This window comes from Schistocerca serialis, chromosome 9 (assembly GCF_023864345.2).
Source record: "Schistocerca serialis cubense isolate TAMUIC-IGC-003099 chromosome 9, iqSchSeri2.2, whole genome shotgun sequence".
In the NCBI taxonomy this organism is placed as follows: Eukaryota; Metazoa; Arthropoda; class Insecta; order Orthoptera; family Acrididae; genus Schistocerca; species Schistocerca serialis.
In genome coordinates this window covers 383693335-383716300 of record NC_064646.1, presented here as the reverse complement: position 1 = coordinate 383716300, position 22966 = coordinate 383693335, and the positions used below count along the sequence as shown (strand labels likewise).

The following is a 22966-nucleotide window of genomic DNA, read 5'->3' as shown; positions in this document are numbered from 1 at the left end:
ATTTTCTCTGCCTCGTGATGGCTGGGTGTTGTGTGCTGTCCTTAGGTTAGTTAGGTTTAAGTAGTTCTAAGTTCTAGGGGACTTATGACCACAGCAGTTGAGTCCCATAGTGCTCAGAGCCATTAAAGAACCATTAAAACTATCACGTACGCAAGGTATTAAAAAAGGGCAGCACGTTGGCAGAGCTGCCATTTGTACTCAGGTGATTCATATGAAAAGGTTTCCGACATGATTATGGCCGCACGAAGGAGGTTAACAGACTTTGAACGCAATGTAAGATGGTAGCTGGAGCGAGACGCATGGGACATTCCAGTTTCGTAATCATTAGAGAATTCAATATTTCGAGATCCACAGTGTCAAGAGTGTGACTAGAATACCAAATTTCAGGCATTACCGCTCACCATGGGCAACGCAGTGCCCGACGGCTTTCTCTGAACGACAGAAAGCAGTGGCGTTTGAGTAGACTTTTCAGAGCTAACAGAGAATCAACACTGCGCAAAATAACCTCAGAAATCAATGTGGGACATACGATGAACGTATCCGTAAGGGCAGTGCTGCGAAATTGGCGTCAATGGGCTATGGTAGTAGGTGACCGACGTAAGTGCTTCCGCTAACAGCACTACATCGCCTTCAGCGCCTCTCCTGGGCTCGTGACCTTATATATTGGACACTAGATGAATGCAACAGCCGTGGCCTGGTGGGATGAGTCCCGATTTCCATTGGTAAGAGCTGATGGCAGGGTTGGAGTGTGGTGTAGACCCCACGAATTCAAGGACCCTGGTTGTCAACAAGGCACTGTGCAAGTTGCTGGTGGCTCCATGAAATGGATTGCGTCCTCTTTTCCATATGAATCGATTGTCTACTTGGAGACCATTTTTAGCCGTTCGTGGTCTTCATCTTCCCAGAGGACTATGGAATTGTTATAGATAAGAATGCGCCATGTCACCGGACCACAATTCACTAATGTTCAAATGTGTGTGACATCTTATGGGACTTAGCTGATAAGGATCAGTCCCTAAGCTTACACACTGCTTAACCTAAATTATCCGAAACACACACACTCATGCCCGAGGGAGGACTCGAACCTCCGCCGGGACCAGCCGCGCAGTCCCTGACTGCAGCGCCCTAGACTGCTCGGATAATCCCGCGCGGCGGACCACAATTGGTCGCGATTGGTCTGAAGAACATTCTGGACAATTCGAACGAATGGTTTAGCCACTCAGATCGCTCGACGAGAATCCCTTTGAACATAGAAGTCAGTTCGTGCACGAAATGCTGCACCGACAACACTTTTGCAGTTATGGACGGCTATAGAGACAGCATGGCTCTACATTTTTGCACTCAACTTCCCATTACTTGTTGAGTCCATGCCATGTCGAGTTACTGTACTATACCGGGCAAAAGGAGGTCGGACTCGATATTAGGAGGAATCTCATGAATTTCGTCACCTCAGAGTATGTCTTCTGAGGGTGAAGTCAGAAATCATAGATCCTTATAAAGGTGGCTCCATGGTAACTGAGTGAGTATTTTATATTAAACTTCTTGCCTTTGAGCAATCAGTGCTCTCTACGCAGGAAATTATGCCATAAGACATTAAGTAGTGGAAATGTTTCAAATACGTTAATTATATTTCAAAAATAAGCAGTTGTATGAGGAGTAGAAGTTCATGGACATAGCTCTTTGGTAAGCTCGTAATAGGTTTCTTTCCGATAAAAATTTCATCCATATGGACACCCTAAAATACGGAGCATTCTATGGCATCACATCTCCTCTTCCCTATTCGTATTCTATAATAAGCAGTCAAATGGAAACGAGAATTATGGAAAAAAGCATGTAAACTACTTATTATTTCAAAATTAATCACCGTAACTGTTAATACACTTATTCCACTGTGAGAAATGCGGTCAGTGCCTTCAAGAAAAAATGTTTGCGGTTTCTTACGGAACCGTGATTGTATCCACGGCCGCACCTCTTCGTCCGAAATAAATCGACGCTACAAAAATCTATCTTCAGTGCTCGAAAAATACGGAAATCGCATGGGGAGAGATGGCGACTGTATGGAACGGGTTTCCCAGTGAAACCTCTGCAGCGTACCTGAAACAAACTCGGCAACTGTGGACGGACATATTGTTCGCAGGTTGCTTCGACAACGCCGCAAAGGTTTTGCTGTGTAGCTCTTACACATCATCCATATAGTTACGATCTCTCGCCATGGGATTTTCCTATTTTCGGAGCCCTAAAGATAGACATTCATGGCCATCTAATTGCTTCAGATGAAGAGGTGCCGCCGATGTACCACCACGATTCCGTAATCAGCTGCAAATTTTCTTCCATGAGGGCACTGACCGGTTTGTCTCACACTGAGATAAATGTATTAACAGTTATGGCGATTACTTTTATAATAATGAACAGTTTAATTACTTTTTTCAATCCCTTTCGTTTTCATTTGACTGTTATACAAGGTGAGGCAGCTAGGATACTACACCCAAAATATATCCTGAATGAATTAACATATCAAAACGTTCAAATGTGTGTGAAATCTTATTGGAATTAACTGCTAAGGTCATCAGTCCCTAAGCTTACACACTACTTAACCTAAATTATCCTAAGGACAAACACACACACCCATGCCAGAGGGACGACTCGAACCTCCGCCGGGTCCAGCCGCACAGTCAATGACTAGAGCGCCTCAGACCGCTAGGCTAATCCCGAGAGGCCAATTAACATGTCGACGAGCGGATTTTGCCAAGATATAGACCACAATATGGCGAATTTATTGGCGTCAGTAAGTAACTTTATCGTTTACAGTCGCCGAATTTCGACACCGGCTTTGTTTTTGAATTGGAATTATACTTGGTGAACATTGATAAAACCGACAAACGGCAGGGACGGATTCCTGGCTGGAAATTGAGTAAAGAAGATCCTATGAACATGTGTCCGGAAATACAGTGTTGCCACAGTAGATGGCGCTGACGAGTGAAAGTTCTTCTGACGACATACCCTGTGTTCCTTGTGTGTTGCAGGCTGTGTGATTGACTCAGCGTACTGTAAGCAGCAGAATGGTCCGATATTCATGTCGGGAACAAGCCGAGCTGGTGTTTGTGTACGGCCAGGCATACGGAAACAGACGTGAGGCAGCACAGCTTTACCAAAACAAGTACCCTCACAGCCACCAGTCACATCACATATCATTTCAAGCTCTCTTTGGGTGTTTGTGCCATGATGGGTACTTTCAGACAGGTGAACATGTAGGAATACGGTATTGCAGTGCTTGTGTTATTCTGATTACGATGCAAAGTGTTGTGACTTAGCAAGATAGCCAAGTCACAACGAGAGGAAGCCGAAAGGCACGCGTTAAGCTCACGCAGATTGGCGTGAGGTCTGGAACAGTTAAAAGGAAATGAGAATTTAGAAAATAGACGCAGTTGCTGTAATACTTAACTTTAATCCACATTTGTAGAAACATCGCTCTTGATGATACATGCTTCACAATATTAATTATCAAAGCTATGGCGCCTTGCTAGGTCGTAGCCAATGACTTAGCTGAAGGCTATGCTAACTATCGTCTCGGCAAATGAGAGCGTATTTGTCAGTGTGGCTTCGCTAGCAAAGTCTGCTGTACAGCTGGGGCGAGTGCCAGTACGTCTTTCTAGACCTGCCGTGTGGTGGCGCTCGGTCTGCTATCACTGACAGTGGCGACACGCGGGTCCGACGTATACTAACGGACCGCGGCCGATTTAAAGGCTACCACCTAGCAAGTGTGGTGTCTGGCGGTGACACCACACAAAATTCCTTCGGATATGCGCGTATATGCCGGCCGGTGTGGCCGAGCGGTTCGAGGCCCCTCAGTCTGGAACCGTGCGACCGCTACGGTCGCAGGTTGGAATCCTGCGTCGGGCATTGATGTGTCACGTCCTTACGTTAGTTAGGTTTAAGTAGTTCCAAGTTCTAGGGGACTGATGACCTGAGATGTTAAGTCCATAGTGCTCAGAGCCATTTGAAAAATTTTTTTGCACGCATGTACAAAGGAACTTTGCATGTCAATCAGAATAACACAGGCACTGCAATATCATATTCATCTGCCGATACCGTGCAAGCGACTTTCAAGTACAAAGCCTGACCTGTACAGGTTCAAATGGCTCTGAGCACTATGGGACTTAACATCTATGGTCATCAGTCCCCTAGAACTTAGAACTACTTAAACCTAACTAACCTAAGGACAGCACACAACACCCAGTCATCACGAGGCAGAGAAAATCCCTGACCCCGCCGGGAATCGAACCCGGAACCCCGGGCGTGGGAAGCGAGAACGCTACCGCACGACCACGAGCTGCGGACAGCTGTACGGGAATATACATAATGCATGTACGAGTACAGGTCGCAGACACATGGTTGACGATATATGGAAGTTTGGGTCTGCGTGTGAGTCGTACACGGATAGCAAAATGGTAAGTCTGCCGACCGCGATAAGCGAGAAATCCGGGTTCGAGTCGTGGCCCGGCACAAATTTGTATTGTCGTCGTTCCATTCTACAGCTGATGGTTGTCCTTATTCACAATTGCGAATGCATTTTGTGTATAACATGCAGGAATACGGCGGACTGTGCGTAGACGAGATCCGGAGGGCCGAGTCTTACAGGATATTGATTCGAACCCTAGTACAAGCTCCAAATCTGGGGAAAGCACTGTCCGCCACCTCCCTGCACGTTCATTTTTCTTAAAGGGCTCATGATCAGACAAACGCTCGCTGTCATATTTCGGTGACTATGAACGATAGTGAGTCCTATAACTAAATGTTTCCCTGAGACATTGAAGTCTCTTTGTTGGGTACGACAATGATCGAAGCAGACGAAACGAATTAAAATTTGTGCTACGGGCGGGACTCTTGCAATCTTGACCATCGTAATGCGGTGGTGTAACGGTTAGCATTTCTGCCTACCAAGCAAGAAGAGCCGGGTTCGAGTACCTGCCACAGCACAAATTTTAATTCATTTCGTCTGCTTTGATCATTATGATATTAAATCCATTCTAACGGCAGGGAATCTGCCATGTTATCAGCTATAGCTTGGAGAAAACCGCACCTCGATTTTTAATTCATTTCGTCTGCTTTGATCATTATGATATTAAATCCATTCCAACGGCAGGGAACCTGCCATGTTATCAGCTATAGCTTGGAGAAAACCGCACCTCGATGTATTTATTCGTCCTGGATACTTTTGGGGGAGACTGTCTTAGCTGTCTGACCCTGTATATAAAATTGTGGTCTATTAGTTAAACATTCCTCGAGCCAAACACGTATTTTGAAGATAGGTTGTATGATAGTATCTTGCTTTGCGTCCTACGATGTGACACAGTGTGGCACGACTTTCGGAAATCTAGGAGGACGGAATCTAGCTGTTCACTTGCTTATGTTGTTTGGAACATTTCGTGTTTGAATAAAAGCTAGCTGTGTCTCGCACAGATAGCCTGCTGGAGGTCAGTGTTTCGAGGCGACTGTGCTCACGGTGTGCCGGTGTTGCAGGTGACGCTGCTGCTGGCGCTGTCTGCCGGGACGTCGTATGGTCAGCAGGCGGCCGTGGCGGAGGCGGCGCCGCTGCCGGCTCCGGCAGGTACGTCCCTATCTCTCCCCAGCACGAGTCTGCCAGCACCTCACAGGCGCCGCCTCCTGCTCTAGGCTCCAACACAGCTAAGAGAGGGTACCAGATGGGGAAAAAAACCACTATTTGTGCCAACAGCTACCCAATCTTGTTTATTCTCTACTGGATTCAGTACTGGCTTCCATTTCCACAAGAGATACTTCAAAGGACAAAACAGGATAATACAAGTATGTGATTTCCTTCGAGGTTACAACATGAAAGTAGGTGAAAAAAGTTTTGAAGCACAGATGTTGCACAGGAATCGGTGTGCGAACTTTTCAAAATACAATGTCTCGTAAACGACATGCACTAGAATCTTGCAACATCTACATCTACATCTGAATGGATTTTCTGCAAATCACATTTAAGTGCCTGGCAGAGGGTTCATAGAATCACCTTCACAATTCTCCATTATTCCAATCTTGTATAGCCCGCGGAAAGAACGAACACCTATACCTTTCCGTACGAGCCCTGATTTTCCTTATTTTATGACGATGATCGTTTCTCCCTATGTAGGTTGGCGTCAACAAAATATTTTCGCATTCGGAAGAGAAAGATGGTGATTGGACTTTCGTGAGAAGATTCCTCCGCGACGAAAAATGACTTAGTTTTAAAGTTGTCCAACACAAATCCTGTATAATTTCAGTGATATGTACATCGTCAATCCTATCTGGTAAGGATCCCACGCCCCGCAACAGTATTCTAAAACAGGACGAACAAGCGTAGTGTAGGCAGTCTCATTAGTGGATCTGTCACATTTTCTAAGTGTCCTGCCAATAAAACGCAGCATTTCGTTAGCCCTCCCCACAACACTTTCTATGTGTTCCTTCAAATTTAAGTTGCTCCTAATGTAATTCCTAGGAATTTAGTTGAATTTACGGCCTTTAGATTTGACTGATTTATCGTGTAACCGAAGTTTAACGGAATCCTTTTAGCACTCATGTGGATGACCTCACACTTTTCGTTATTTAGGGTCAATTGCCAATTTTCGTAGAATACAGATATCTTTTCTAAACCGTTTTACAATTTGTTTCGATTTTCTGATGACTTTACTAGTCGATAAACGACAGCGTCATCTGCAAACAACGTAAGATGGCTGCTCAGATTGCCTCCCAAATCGTTTATATAGATAAGTAACAAGAAAAGGCCTGTAACACTACCTAGTGGAACGCCAGAAATTACCTCTGTTTTACTCCAAGACTTTCCGTCAATAACTACGAATTGTGACCTCTGACAGGAAATCACGAATCGAGTCACATAACTGAGACGATATTCCATAAGCACGCAGTTTCACTAAAAGCCGCTTGTGCGGTACAGTGTCAAAAGCCTTCCGGTAACCAAGAAATACGGAATCAGTTTGAGATTCCAGGTCAACACCACTCAACACTCCATGCGAGTAAGAAGCTAGTTGTGTTTCACAAGAACAATGTTTTCTAAATCTGTGTTGAATGTGTGTCAATAGACCGTTTTCTTCGAGGTATTTCAAAATGTTCCAAAATACTGCTGCATATTTACGTTAATGATATGGCCCTGTAATTTAGTGTATTACTCCTACTACCTTTCTTCACTTCTCCGAGGATATTTACTTCTACGTTACTTATATTGGCAGCTGTTCTTCATTCGAATTCTGGAATATTTATTTCGTCTTCTTTTGTGAAGGCATTTCAGAAGGCTGTGTTTAGTAACTCTGCTTTGGCAGCACTGTCTTCAATAGCATCTCCACTGTTATCGCGCAGATATAGAACACCCCTGACATTCTAATTTACCCTACTTTTAGTTTTTTAATGTCAATGGGCATTTTCCATTTCAAAAAGTGTACGTTTGCACAAGAAATACCCATTCCAAGTATTACTACATACTGTTGATTGGCTAACAAAACGAGCCTCTGACTATCAACCCATTCTGTGAAAACCGCACATCTATAGCACTTTCCAGTTCCGCAACATCTGCGGTGCAAATTTAGGCGATTCACCTTGTATATCAACGAAATGGTTTCGTCTTTCATACATCATGCTCTGACTGAGCTTGTGGTGGTTATTTTATCTTAAGGTCAAGCTTGTACATTTTACCAAACTTCAACTAGTTAAGATCTATTATGGTGGAAACTCAATGAAACAATTATTGTGATAATTCGCCACATCTTATACTTGACAACAGCGTATAGGACAGGTATATATTTTTCACCAGTTGATGTACGTTACGTAAGTATGCGATGCTTCAAACATTTTTCACTGAATTTCCTGTTGTAAGATTGCAGGAATTTACATACTTGTTTTATCTTGTTTTGTACCTCGCAGTATCTCCTGTAAAGTTGGTAACCAGTATTGAAACCGGTAGAGTATAAACAGGACTGTACAGCTGTTGGTACAAAGAATGAGTTTTTTCAAATATTTGTCGGCTGTAGATAACAACTTGAAGAAAGCTCTATTTGTTGCCGGATCTGTGAAGACCCTTGTTACGACCTGAGCGCTCCTCACAAACTACCAGCAAATCTACGTTTACAAGTAACCTCCAGAAGCGTAAGTACAGGGCATGAATAGGATGCCTTCTACAACATAAGTGACTCTCTGTCCAATTTCAAGACGGAAAAAATTAGACACCCCGAGGAGACGCTATGCTAATACCGCATAAAACCATCTCTAGACCCAATATGGCGTCAATTCGGCGAAGCAGAGAGTGCACAAAATTCGTGATGTATGCCGTATACAGCTGAAGCCATTAGTTGAAGTTCTGGCTCCGAAGAGTTGTCACGTTTCGGCGATGGAGACTGCTTTCTTTCACCCACTGTCCCACGGGAATTCAATGGGGTGATCAAGCGGTTCTATCAAGGTGTAATATATCACTTGTTATTCGTCAAACCTAAACGCGTGTACGCATTTCTGGGAACACTGCTGTAGTCACATGCGAAATAGCAACAGTTGGTCACTGATAATGTTGAAATAAACAACCTGAATGAGTGGGTTCAAGCCATGGTACGAAAAACACTGCTTAATCTTCCTAAAACCATATCCAGCGCTTCTGGGTTTCCCGACAGATCTGCTGCAAATACCATTTTCTGGTTTTCCACCTGATAACATTGCGCAAGTCTCACAATACTGATGCAGCTTTTAACCACAGCAGGGTGCGGCATCACAGTCATCGCCCACTTCACACGGGCGGAAGCCACCTCTTCGGTTTCCATCAGGGGGCGTTATGTGCACAACTACCCCTCAAACCACGCCTCTTCACGCATGCGCGATTCCTGCTGGTAGTCCGGATCGACCCATCCGCGGAAGTGTCACCAGCACAGTACACCAAAACAGAAGTGCGAGGACCGTGTTACGACAAGGAAACACAGAACTATAGCAGCGTTCCAAGTCACGTGGCGGAGGACTTCGAATACGAGACATATGAGGAGAATATCCGTATTATTACGAGTGCTAGATGATAATATTTTTCATTTATACTGTCTAGGTGTGTCTGATTGTTGGTAAGGCATATTTTTTTGTAAATCGTGATATTGGAATTTCGACCGTTGGCTGTTATCAAGCGGAAATCGTGTTCCTTATTACGACCTTCTCGAGCATACTGCACCCTTTGAATTGCTACATAAATATGTTGTACGTATTCTGCTTAATTTTTGCTCTCATCCGTAATGATTCATTATTTAGTTTTGTTTCATATGAAACAGAAACTAGATTCGTCACATTGAATTCTGTGGACTCATGTCTATTTGATACTGCATACGAATCCATGTGTAAATTGCTCGATTTAGATGCACTATATTGCTATTATTCTGTGTTATTTTTGTTACAATCCGTTTTTCGTACTGTCGCATTTAATGAAAGCCACCGAAATTTCCATTGGTTTCCTCTAAAATGTACGGTTTACAGTACCTGTCACTAACGTGTGAAACATATTCGTAGCTACTGTTACATTTTTGGAATTTTCCAGGAAGAATGCTCTAATCACCATGACTACAAAGCATACTCATCTATATCTACATCCACTCTGTGCAAGCCAGTGAGATATACATGACACTCAGTGACAAGAAGCAGGACTATTCAAAGCTGAATTACTTGCTTATTTCGTGACAGGATGAAATAAGTTGAATACCAATACTGTCAGGACCTGTTGGCGTGGAGTTCTCCGTTAAATGCAAGAAAGTATGGAGAACGGATGCGAACAAAAATAACGTAGAATACGAGTAATACACTTACAGTACATTTAAATAGAGCAGTTCACACTCACGTTCGTAAGCAATAACAGATACACGTAAGTCCGCAGAATACCATGCCACGAAAGCAGCTCCTGTTTTATATGAAAGCGACATGATGGACTGATTAACTCGCAGGGCTCCAAGTGTGGAGGGGGGGGGGGGGCAGCGAGCCACGGGCGTGTTATCAGAAGTCCCTCTATGAGTTTCACTTGCCACGTCTCGCAGCGCAGTGACAACAGCAGCTAGTATTCATAACAACCCCAAGAGATCCAACAATTGTTTTGATGCTGCTTTGACAATACTATTCGAGGTAAATGCTAGAAGTGCATCTGCATCACAAAAGATATCTCTGGTCTGAACTACATCCTGTGCATAGCTGAGATCAGCTCATCTTATTGCCATGCAGCAGGCCTGGGTTCGATTCCCGGACGGGGACTGGGTGTTGTGTTGTATTGTCCTCATCATCATTTCATCATCATCGAGACGCAAGTCACACAGTGTGGCGTCGACTGAAAAGACTTGCAACTCGGCGGCCGAACTTCCCCAGACATTAATGTCGTACATCATTTCGTATCAGTACGCACTGCGGACTAACGGCCTCATTAGGCCTGAGTTGCACTTAGCTCCTAGCATCAGTGGCAAAATTGAGGCACGACAGAGCACACTACAAGTCTCCAGTCATCTACTGAGCAGTTTATAAATTACGATAATGATAGAAGCTGAAGAAGCTAATTAAAATTTGTGCCACCGCCAGGACTTGAGCCTGGGTCTTGTGCTTACTAGGCAAGTGTGTTAGCCACTACACCACTTTCTTTATCTCATTTTGTTAATTACGGTTCGTTGTATTTTTTTGGGATGGTCGTCCCATGACGCTTGTTCAAGTTTAACTCAGTTTTTAATTACAGAGGGCAGCTAACACTCTGACTCAACACGCCGAGCTACAGTGCCGGCACTGAAGCAGTATATGCAACACACCTGCACGGATTGCCCTAGTCCAATGCCCTCACTGCACGAGACCCCAGTTCAAGGTCTGGCCCTGACACAAATTTTAATTTATTTCTTCACCTTCTATCATTATCGTAAATAAAGTTGCGATTCAATGTCTCAAGGAAGATTTAGTTTATAAACTGTTTGGCCCATAAAGACGCTACATTTTAGAACCGCGCGACCGCTGCGGTCGCAGGTTCGAATCCTGCCTCGGGCATGGATGTGTGAGATGTCCTTAGGTTAGTTAGATTTAAGTAGTTCCAAGTTCTAGGGGATTCATGACCTCAGAGGTTAAGTCACATAGTGCCCAGCGCCGTTAAAGACGTGCATTTTTACATGCCGCAGCAAACAAAATTCTTTGCACACACATTGGACAGTTTGTGTTCACAAACCAGCAAATTGGGCAACCTCAGTAACAGTGTAGCCATGAGAATGCCCGAAAACCGAACACAGTAGCTAGTTTGTTCCATGCATTTCACCAACAAAACGAGTGTCTTTCAAAACACACGTTCCCCCCGATTTTTGACTATTGCTCATCAGTCTCAGACACTTACCACGCCGTATTAATACAACAGACAGAGATCCCGTAAAGAGTAACAGGTCTCATCACGGGATAGGTTAGTAAGCGTGAGGGCATCAAAGACAGGGGTGTCCAATCTGCAGCTCGCGGGCTGCATGTGGCGGAACGCAGATATCAGTATCTGGTTCCCCTCCCCCCTTCCCCTCAGTTTGGTAGTGTTAAATGTATTATATGCGACCCAAAAATATTCTTCTCCTCGCAATGTGACCCAGGTAAGCTAAAAAGTTGAACACCTCTGGTCAAAGAGATGCTCTTCAGTACCTAGAGGTGCGTTGTGAACCATGGGACGGGTCAGTGTTGAAATTCGGAAAGCATACATTGCAGAAAGAGTCGATCAACATATTACTTCACCCAAAAACATCACATGAAATGCCCATGACGAAATTTTCAGAGAAAGTAGAGCTCTTAATTTACTGTGAGCTTTACTGGCAGTTACTCTTCCCTTGCCCCGCTCGTGGATGGAAGAGGAAAGGGGGAAACGATTTATTTATCTGTTATTTCATTTACTGCCATTTACATTTCCCCTGCCACGTGCTGACTACGACAGATCGTATTTGGACAAAACTAAATTGTACATGTAAGGTGAAACTAATTTCGTTTCTTAATACTTTGTCAAGGTTACAGCCTTTTATAAAGTACTTGGAAACATAAAGGAATTAGAAAGTAGGAATGCTTATTATTGTTATCTGAGAATAAGTGGTGGAGTCCCAGTAACATCCCGTCTCATGCTGCACTGCCAGCCGTGGACTAGCAGCAGCCAGACTGAGGAATCACCACCACATGCGTAGGCTGCCGTTAACGTCGCAACACAAAGAACCACGTTTGGTCCGGTGCCGCGACAGGGAAACTGCCTGCTGATGAGTAGCGTCACGGATGTTCAGCCTCATCATGAGTGTGGTGGCGACTTCGGAAGAGGTTCCATTCCTTCGATGTTTTCGAGAGGTAAAACCGTAATACTCCTGTCTTCATGGCGTGGAGAGCCATCCGGTATGATCTCAGATAGCGGATAGTAGTGATTAAAGCAACTCTGGTGATGTAAAGATATGTAACGGACGTCCTGTGTCCTCATGTTTACGTCTCAAGCAACAGTACCATGGTGCCATTTTCAACAGGATAACGCTAGTCCAGAACTGATTCGTGTCTATATCAACTGTCTGAGAGGTGTTGATGAACTCCCGTGGCCAGCGAGATCTCCTAAGCTGTCCCCAATAGAACGTAGACGTTAATTCTTGCCCAGTACAGGGATATCAAGGATGAGTTGCAAGAGTTGTGGGCCAGCTGTCCTTTGGATAGGACAGAAAAGCGTTATGATACTCTTCCCACCTGAATGAGAGCTTGCATGCAGGCCAGGCGGGGTCCTGAAAATTGAGGTCATTCTGCGAAGCTCTTTAAATGTTTGATAGGGCAATGTAATCACTGAAATAACATCACACGCTCTCTCAAACCGTGAAGTTTCATTTCGTTTCGTCCTCCCCCTCCTTCCCCACCCTGGTTGCTTCAAAGTTTCTGTCAGACAGTGTTTTTTCTGGAGCCTGCATTAGAACACTGTCTGAAGTAAGCAGTACTATAATATTGTGTTTAACAGGATTATAAAACTCGTTGTCACGGGAATATACGTTCGTTGTCTTTTTAATATTTCGTACACCCTTTCCATGTTGGTTGATTAAATTTTTGGAGCGTGTATCGGACATGAAATTTTAATGTGTAAAAAAAAGTCACTTTCATGGCAAAAAGTTTTATCTGTACCGTAAGTGGTTATGAACTTGTTCATCAGCTAACGTAGCCTTTTAAATTATGTGACAATTTGTTCCCCGCTCAAACATGCTACTCCCTGCGAACTCGTAAATTCAGCTGTCCTTAGCATTCAGTCTTCATGTCTTCTCATAAAATCGTTGTAAAAGTCTTTACCCGCTTTCAATTTTGTCTAATTAAACCAATGCTTTATTTTCAGTTGCTCTGCATACCCGTACACAACATTTTAGAAATCTAGCCCCATAAAGCAGAAGTTCAAAGTCACTTTCATGGCAAAAAGTTTTATCTGTACCGTAAGTGGTTATGAACTTGTTCATCAGCTAACGTAGCCTTTTAAATTATGTGACAATTTGTTCCCCGCTCAAACATGCTACTCCCTGCGAACTCGTAAATTCAGCTGTCCTTAGCATTCAGTCTTCATGTCTTCTCATAAAATCGTTGTAAAAGTCTTTACCCGCTTTCAATTTTGTCTAATTAAACCAATGCTTTATTTTCAGTTGCTCTGCATACCCGTACACAACATTTTAGAAATCTAGCCCCATAAAGCAGAAGTTCCCGGCCGCTGTGTTAGTCTAACATTTTCATTGTTATTACTTGTACTACACATTGTCAGAGTGTGCATCAGAAAGAATAATAACCGAGATGTCTACAAATAGAATAAAACGTAACATTACATATTGCAAACAACATACAACATTGAAACGTCAACTTCATGCAGCGAATAAGTAGCTAGAAACACACAAATAGGGCAAAGGTATGAAAACAACCGCGAGAAATGGTTGCTTGAGCATAAATGCAAATGCTACCCAAACGTGCACGTTGCGCTGTTGTATTTGACCACGACCGGCACCTGTGTAATGTCTTCAACACGTTGCATCTGTCAGTATTAGTCAGAACAGTGTTCTGTGTAGTCGTAAGTGCATTACGTCGGAGCTAACTGAATTAGAACGTGGACGAATTGTTGGTTCTCATATTGTGGGTGCTTCCGTAACCAAAGTACTGAAGCGTTTGGTGTTTCAAGAGACACTATATCGAAGATTTATACCGCACACACGGAAAATTTATACCGCAAACCCGCTCAGTCAAAACACGAACGAAAATGTGTGTTGAGTGATCGTTACGGATGGTCATTGGAGAGGTTTGTGGTGAGAAACAGTACAACAGCAGCTTCTAAACTCACTGCGCAACAAAGAGTCGCTCTTGCGAACTCTGTCAGCACAAAAGCAACACGAAGGGAGCTCAATAAGCAGGAAATTGCAAGACGAGCTAAAATTCCAAATCCCCTCACCAGTGACGCAAATGCCCGTAATAGGAATATTTGGCGCCGAAGCCGTAAAACATCTCCATCTACATCTACGTGATTACTCTGCTATTCACAATGAAGTGCCTGGCAGAGGCTTCAATGAACCACCTTCAAGCTGTCTCTCTCTACCGTTCCACTCTCGAGCAGCACGCGGGAAAAACGAGAACTTAAATTTTTCTGTGCGAGCCCTGATTTCTCTTATTTTATCGTGATCATCGTTTCTCCCTATGTAGGTGGGTGCCAACAGAATGTTTCAGCAATCGGAGGAGAAAACTGGTGATCCCGTGGCAACAAAAAACGCCTTTGTTTTAATGATTGCCACTCCAATTCACGTATCATGTCTGTGACACCATCTCCCCTATTTCACAATAACACAAAACGAGCTGCCCTTCTTCGTCCTTTTTCGATGTATCCGTCAGTACCACCTGATGCGCATCCCACACCGCACAGCAATACTCCAGAATAGGGCGGACAAGCGTGGTGTGAGCAGTCTCTTTAGTAGACAAGTTGCACCCTCTAAGTGTTCTGCCAATGACTCTCAGCCTTTGGTTTTCTGTACCCACAATATTATCTATGTGATCGTTCCAATTTAGGTTATTTGTAATTGTAATCCCTAGGTATTTAGTTGAATTTACAGCTTTCAGATTTGTGTGACTTATCGCGTAATTGAAATTTAGCTGATTTTTTTTAGTACTCATGTGAATAACTTCACACTTTTCCTTATCCAGGGTCAATTGCCACTTTTCGCACCATAGAGGTATCTTATCTAAATCATTTTGCAAGTCGTTTTCATCATCTGATGACTTTACAAGACGGTAAATGGCAGCAGCATCTGCAAACAATCTTAAGACGGCTACTCAGATTGTTTCGTATGTCGTTAATATAGATCAGGAACAATAGAGAGCCTATAACACTTACTTGGGGAACGCCGGATATTACTTCTGTCTTACTCGATGACTTTCTGTCTATTACTAAGAACTGTGACCTTTCTGACAGGAAATCACGAATCCAGTCGCACAACTGAGGCGATACTACGTAGGCATGCAGTTTGGTTAGAAGACGCTTGTGAGCAACGGTGCCGAAAGTCTTCTGGACATCTAAAAATATGGAATCAATTTGACATCTCCTGTCGATAGCACTTATTACTGCATGAGTATAAAGAGCTAGTCGTGTTTCACAAGAACGATATTTTCTGAAACCGTGCTCACTATGTGTCAATAAATCGTTTTCTTCGAGGTACTTCATAATGTACGAATACAGTATATGTTCCAAAACCCTACTGCAAATTGACTTTAGTGATATAGGCCTGTAATTCAGCGGACTCTGGAGCAATGGAAGAAAGTAATTTGGTCCACGGTGTTTTGTGTCGCAGTGTTTCCAGCTTCAGATCGAGTTACGTCCTAGAGTGTAATATGGCAGGGGTTCGGCAATGATTTGAGCAGCCGTATATTGTGGTATTCCACCTGCCTCATTGTTACTCAGCAAGAACGCACTACTGCCAATGATTATGTGACAATTTTGCCTGATCATGACCATCCCATGGCACAAAGTTTGTTTCCCGTTGACAACGCTATGTTCCAAGACCACATGGCTCTGATCACGTAGCTCGCATCGTCCAAAACTCGTTTTCTGAGTACGAGGATGAATTGTCGCTTTCCCCTGGCCACCGCCGTCACCAGATCTCAATTTTATTGATCCTTTGCCTTCTACGTTTGGGAGAAGGGTGCTTTATCACTGTCCACCTCCTTCAATGTTGCCTGCACTTGCCAGGAAGAAAAGTGTAAGATTCCCTTTAGAACCACACAGGACCCATATTTATGCATTTTGAGACGACTGGAAGCAGTTTTGAATGATAACAGTTTTCCTAAATTGTAATAGGCATGGTAATGTTTTGGTTTTTTGCTGTCTCCATATTTTTGGTTGGTTCAAATGGCTCTGAGCACTATGGGACTCAACATCTTAGGTCATAAGTCCCCTAGAAGTTAGAACTACTTAAACCTAACTAACCTAAGGACATCACACACACCCATGCCCGAGGCAGGATTCGAACCTGCGACCGTAGCAGTCCCGCGGTTCCGGACTGCAGCGCCAGAACCGCACGGCCACGGCGGCCGGCTCCATATTTTTGTCCGCCGCTGTTGATAACTTGTTGCGTATTCGTAACGCGCTGTTGTTTTGACATAAATTGTGTGAGTGTTTTCATATTGTTAGCGAGGGTGGTTAAAAGTTACTGACGGCGTAGCTGCCAGCGAGCCCTGTCCAGGGAGCTGCGTGTGTTCGCCAGCGACCATCTCCACATGACCCGGATTAACACAGCAAACAAGTGGTCGCAAGAGAACTGGAATCAACGTCTTGCTGCAGGAAAACATTACTCCTGGGTACAAGCCTACCAGTCACCTGTGAGAGTAGAGTGGTCTACCGTACGGCCAACCATCCGTAGCAATCCTTACTTGAAATCTGCCGGTGGCATCTCAGAATGGGACGTCAGGAGCCACCTGACAACCGAAACAAGACAGTGTGTAGGAACGACTATCCCCACAATCCAACATTTAGTCGCCCTGAATAGAACCGCTGCAAAGAACGACGAAACGTCGGTGTTTTGTTTTTTAAGTGTTTCACAACATAGCGTCCGAATACACAACCAGAGTAAATTCAAATTGAAGACGGGTGTAGAAGTCTACGAATGTATATCCTGTACCCAACGTTGATGTTCTGAGAGTGCGTATTCATAATGAATATGTCTAAATGGGACGCACTCCATGAATTTTCAACAGGGTGCGGCAAAGAATGGGACGCTGGCTCAGAGCATACATCAAAGCAGGAGGAAAGCACTTCAAAAATTCATCAGGTTGCCCTCCATGGGGTGGGTGCACGCAACGACTGTGGTTATATTAGGTTAGATAGAGTAGCAATCAGTCGTAGAACTAAGTTGCTTTAATATGACATTTATAGTCACAACGCAGATCAGATTTCGACCTGTGTCAGGTCATTATCAATGCAGTGCGGAATTGTAGCAGTTGTTCGTGCTCAAGTGAATGCTTATACCTTTCAGCCATTACTGAACTGTGTAAGCATTCACTTGAGCACGAAAAACTGCTGCAATTCCGCACTGCATTGATAATGACCTGACACAGGTCGAAATATGATCTGCGTTGTGACTATAAACTTCATATTGAAGCAACTTCATTCTACGACTGATTGCCGTTTTATCTAACCTAACTTCCAAAATTTTTTCGTAAGTGTACGAAGTTGAATGCAACGAAAGACTGGGAAACTTTTTGACACCTAGATCTATTTGTGTGACATAACCTCACGACATTTTTGCTGCGATATTTAATTTTATAACTTTCATCCTTTAATTTTGATAGCAATAAAGTTCTTATGTGAATGATATTTCGCAATATGGAATATTAATTGTCAGAAAGCTACGCCCCATCTCAGGACAATATTATAACATGAAGTCTAAGACAGACAGAACAGCGTTAAATTTATCTGCCGCAAGGATGGTCTGACCTATTGTTTCTCAATGACACACAATTATAACTGTGGCAGAGATTTGGTCACCACAGAAAAACATTCGTCGCAAACTTCGCCTAGTTCGTGAGATTTGCTTTCCTATATTTCTTAAAATACAAATAATTATATCCCACGTCTCACTCACATAAAATATGAACGAAAAAAGCTAAATTAAGCAATGTGATTAAACATAACTTTCACACACTTACTGCCGTCTCTGTTCAAAGGCATTGTTTGAAAAAGAAACAGGTAACAACACTGACATTCAATACAATATTCTATAAGCAAGGTAACTGTTCAGAGTATTAGACATTTATAAGTTCAGTGGTATAAGAAGGCACAAAGTCACGACGCATTTAATAAAATATTCTGACCATTTATGTACTGTATTTAGAAACAAAGTTGTAGTGCGAAATAAAACTGTCTCTTCTTTACTAGAACATTTAAAAGTACCCGTAATTTCAGCTGTCGCACCCGTTTCTGCAGGTATGTGTGCTGTCACAAAGTCCCCCCTATAATCTGCAGCAACAACGTTTTTCGCTTAACAATGGTTGAAGAAAATTTTTGTAAAGTTTAGTCCGTATCAAGAATCGTTTGCAGATACAATTTATTTATATTAACTTGCCATCAGCTAATCAGCTCTTCAAAGTTATAGGAAGTAACACAAAGCTTCCAAGAAATCTGCAACTGTTGTTTTTCCATTTGCCGATAAACTGTCTTTGCGAGACCATCTCAGAAGTACTTGTAGCTACCATCACTAATGGGAGCACTATGCAAGAAAACACTGCAACAGAGCTGTATGTTGAATGTTGAACCTAGTTACAGTGTTTAAGAATTTGACACGGTGCCATGGTGCCGACTGTTAACAAATGTACAAGTATACGGAATAGGTTCCCACGTATGTGTGCGGCTCGAAGACATCTTTGGTAAGAGAACCGATTAGGTATGTAGTCCTCGACGGCGAGTGTTCATGAGAGACAAGGGTCGCCAGTAGTGCCCCAAGGAAGTGTGATAGGCTGGCTGTTACTTTTTAGATACCGGGTGATCAAAAAGTCAGTACAAATTTGAAAACTGAATAAATCACGGAATGATGTAGATAGAGAGGTAGAAATTTGCACACATGCTTGGAATGTCATGGGGTTTTATTAGAACAAAAAAAAAAAAATACAAAAGTTCAAAAAATGTCCGACAGATGGCGCTCCATCTGATCAGAATAGCAATAGTTAGCATAACAAAGTAAGACAAAGCAAAGATGATGTTTTTTACAGGAAATGCTCAGTATGTACACCATCATTCCTCAACAATAGCTGTAGTCGAGGAATAGTGTTGCGAACAGCACTGTAAAGCATGTCTGGAGTTATGGTGAGACATTGGCGTCGGATGTTGTGTTTCAGCATCCCTAGAAATGTCGGTCGATCACGATACACTTGCGACTTCAGGTAACCCCAAAGCCAGTAATCGCACGCACTAAGGTCTGGGGACCTGGGAGGCCAAGCATGACGAAAGTGGCGGCTGAGCACACGATCATCACCAAACGACGCGTGCAAGAGATCTTTCACGCGTCTAGCAATACTTTTTTTCTGTTCTAATAAAACCCCATGTCATTCCAAGCATGTGTGTCAATTTTTACCTCTCTATCTACATTATTCCGTTTTTATTAAGTTTTCAAATTTATACCGTCGTTTTGATCACCCGGTACATAGATGATCAGACGGACAGGGTCAGCAGCAGCTGTTTAAGGCTGTTTGCTGATGATGCTGTAGTGTATGCAAAGGCGTCGCCGTTGAGTGGCGGATAGGAGGATGCAAGGTGACTTAGCCAAAATTTCTACTTGGTGTGATGAACGTCAGCTAGCTCTAAACGTAAAAAACTTTAATGCAGATGAGTAGGGAAAAAATACGCATAATCCTCGAGTACAACATCAGTCGACAATGTCACGTCGATTAAATATGTAGCTGTAGCGCTGCAGAGCAATATGAAATGGACTGATCATGTAAGGATTGTAGAACGGAAGTGCTTGGGTTTATTGGGGGAATTTTAGGAAATTTTGGTTCATCTGTAAAGGAGACCGCAAATAGGATAGAATTGGGACCCTACTGTCGAGTGCTGCTCGAGTGTTTGGGATCCGCACCAAACCGGACTGAAAGAAGATGTCGAAGCAATTCATATGCGGGCTCTTGATTTGTTAGCACTAGGCTCGCTGCGACTGAAGAACGATTCTACCACACACAGCTATATTTCGCTTACGGCGATTAAAGCTCGTACGGAGACATACATATGGCCATTTTTCCCTCGTTCTGTTTCAGAGAGGAACATGGAAGGGAATGACTAGTAGTGGTACAGGTTCCTCCCCGCCATTCACCATACCATGGCTTGCGGAGGATGTATGTAGATGTAGATGTATAGATGTAGGAGAGTAAAATGGTAGAGCAGATTGTTGCCACAAAGGAGTACCTCTGTAGCAAAGTTGTCTAGTTTTACGGTATTTCATGTAACGTTAGCAATAAACTCACCTAAATCCATCACGAAGGCTTTTCGGGTCCATACTCGAAAGAACTTAATATAATGTCTCGTCTTAGGGACACATCACTACATGTATAGACGCCACTATGTTAGTACCACGTAGATCTACAGGGTGCCCCAGGAGTAATGGTCAATGTTCAGGGATATGACAGGAAAAATCATTCGAAGCAAAATTTCCAGTAAAGTCGGACACTAAAGTGCATAACTTAGAAGTATGAGCATTTGTTCATTTCACTGTCGGGAAACACATATCTTCAAGTGTTTTTTATTCCAGGCTTTGATCACAATATGAATTCTTTAGACGATGATTGGTTTCAGTCCGTAATGACCACCCTCAGACCTTTTTACATCATGCCCTAAAGTGATAAGGCCACAATGGCATCATCATATAAATATAACCAGCATAGCATCGTCATATGGATCTAAAATAAGGTGTAGAATATATTTTAGATCTATATGACGATGTTATGCTGATTATATTTATATGTTTTGACGATGCCATTATGGCCTTATCATTTTAGGACGTGGTGTGAAAAAGATCTGAGGATGATCATAACGGACCGAAACCAATCACCGACTAAAGAATTCATATTGAGATCAAAGACTGGAATAAAAAACATTTGACAGGATTGGATCACTGTTTGTATACGCGACCATGTCGCAGTTGGTGACATACATCTTCTACTGAATGAAGGCTCATACGTCTTAAAGGATGCCCATGTTTATTAGACTCTTTTACTTAGAATAATCGTTCCCCTCTTTCCTCCATACAAACAACAGAGAAGTGATACACATTCCACCCCCAGTCCCACAATGACTGAGTTTTTCTTCCATAGCGCAAGCCCAGTTCGGCGGCGGGAATGGCGGCTTCCCGCCGTACCATTTCTTCCCACCGTACTTCAACGGCTTCAACGGCTTCGGCGGCAGCGTTGGCGTCGGCGGCGCACAGGGCTCCTCTTCCGACGCATCCTCTTCCTCAGTGGCGAGCGACGTCGGGGGTGGATTGGGCGGCGTGGGCGGGGCGGGCGCGCCTCAGCAGGTGAGCTTCAGCCTGGGCTACCAGCCGCAGTCGGCCGCCCCCGGCGGCGGCGGCGGCGGCGGTTTCCAAGGCGGCTACCGCTTCGGCTTCGGCGCGGCCCCCGTGGGCGGCGCGGACTCGGTCGCCCCCAGCGTGGCACAGCCCGCGGCCGCCGGTGGCAGTGTCGGCTTCTACGGCGCCGCCCCCGCGCTGGGCTCCGCCTCGCCCTTCCTGGGATCCGCCGGAGGCTTCGGCGCGCCCTCGCAGCTGGCCTCCGTGCCGCTCACCGCCGGCGGCCGGTTCGCCTTCGGGGGCGGCGAGGGCGGCGCAGGGGCCGGCGGGCAGTTCAGCGCGCCGCAGCCGCAGCTGCCGCAGCAGTTCGCCGGCGGCTACCGGCAGTTCGCGCCCCCGGCCTTCGCCGGCTTCGGCGGCTACCAGGGCGCCAAAAGCGGCGCCGCCAGCGAGGCGGGAGCAGCGCCGTCGCAGGCCGCCGCCTCCTCCGCTCCCGGCGGCGCTCTCAGCAAGCACTCCGTTACCAGCATCCAGGATGAGATCACCAAGCGCCAGTGACGTCACGGCTCTCACCTCTGCTGAAAGGGCTGCCAGTTTTCCGAATAATATTTATACAGTGTAACACTCATCAATGCTACAATCTGACTGACTTAATAAATTCTTCGTCCAGAACTCATTCCGAGAGTAATTCTATGTTCGAAACACCAGACTGAAAAACATAAAAACAAAAAAAATGATAAGTGCTAGTAGATCTCGCGCACCAAGGGTCGAGTACAAACTTAATGGTTCAAATTTCTGAGGTCATCAGTCCCCTTGAACTTAGAACTAATTAAACCTAACTAACCTAAGGACATCACACACATCCATGCCGGAGGCAGGATTCGAACCTGCGTCCGTAGCGATTGCGCGGTTCCAGACTGTAGCACCTTGAGCCGCTCGGCCACTCCGGCCGGCCCAGTAGAAACTTATGTATATACAGTGTGTAATGGGTGTAAGTGCAGATATGTTTTTATCTGAAACATTACATGAACACTATTAGTGTGTTGGTTGTTTTTCCTCTTTGTCGAACAGTCTTGCCACAAACATATCACAAACTTTACAACCTGATGTTTCTGCATGGCCGTAACTGCACCACAACGTGAACTACACTTGTCAGTGTAGACTAATTGTGTTGTGTCCACGCATCATACTTCAACAGCTGACCTGCTACGCGGGGAATGTAAGTAATGATGACTTCCTCTTGCCACATTAACTACTATCGAACCTGAAAACATATTACTCACAATAACAATACTTATTAGTCTACAAATGAAATAAATACTAATGTAATGTTCTTCAGTAGACTGTCATCAGTCAATAACAAAAATATCTGCACCTGTACCTTTACACCATGTGTATAGACAGTTCATCCATCCAGGGAATCGCATATTTCAACGATTTTT

General features: G+C 44.1%; 1 protein-coding gene across 1 annotated transcript in view; it reads left to right on the top strand.

Moving 5' to 3' along the window:
- Positions 1–22082, top strand: part of LOC126419628 (cuticlin 2-like) — a 29775-nt gene extending 7693 nt beyond the window's left edge. Inside the window, exons 2-3 of the mRNA XM_050086816.1 lie at positions 5521–5608; positions 21331–22082. Of these exons, the coding sequence (XP_049942773.1) occupies positions 5521–5608; positions 21331–22082 (840 nt within the window). The remainder of the gene's footprint in view (positions 1–5520; positions 5609–21330) is intronic.
- Positions 22083–22966: the final 884 nt, after the last annotated feature.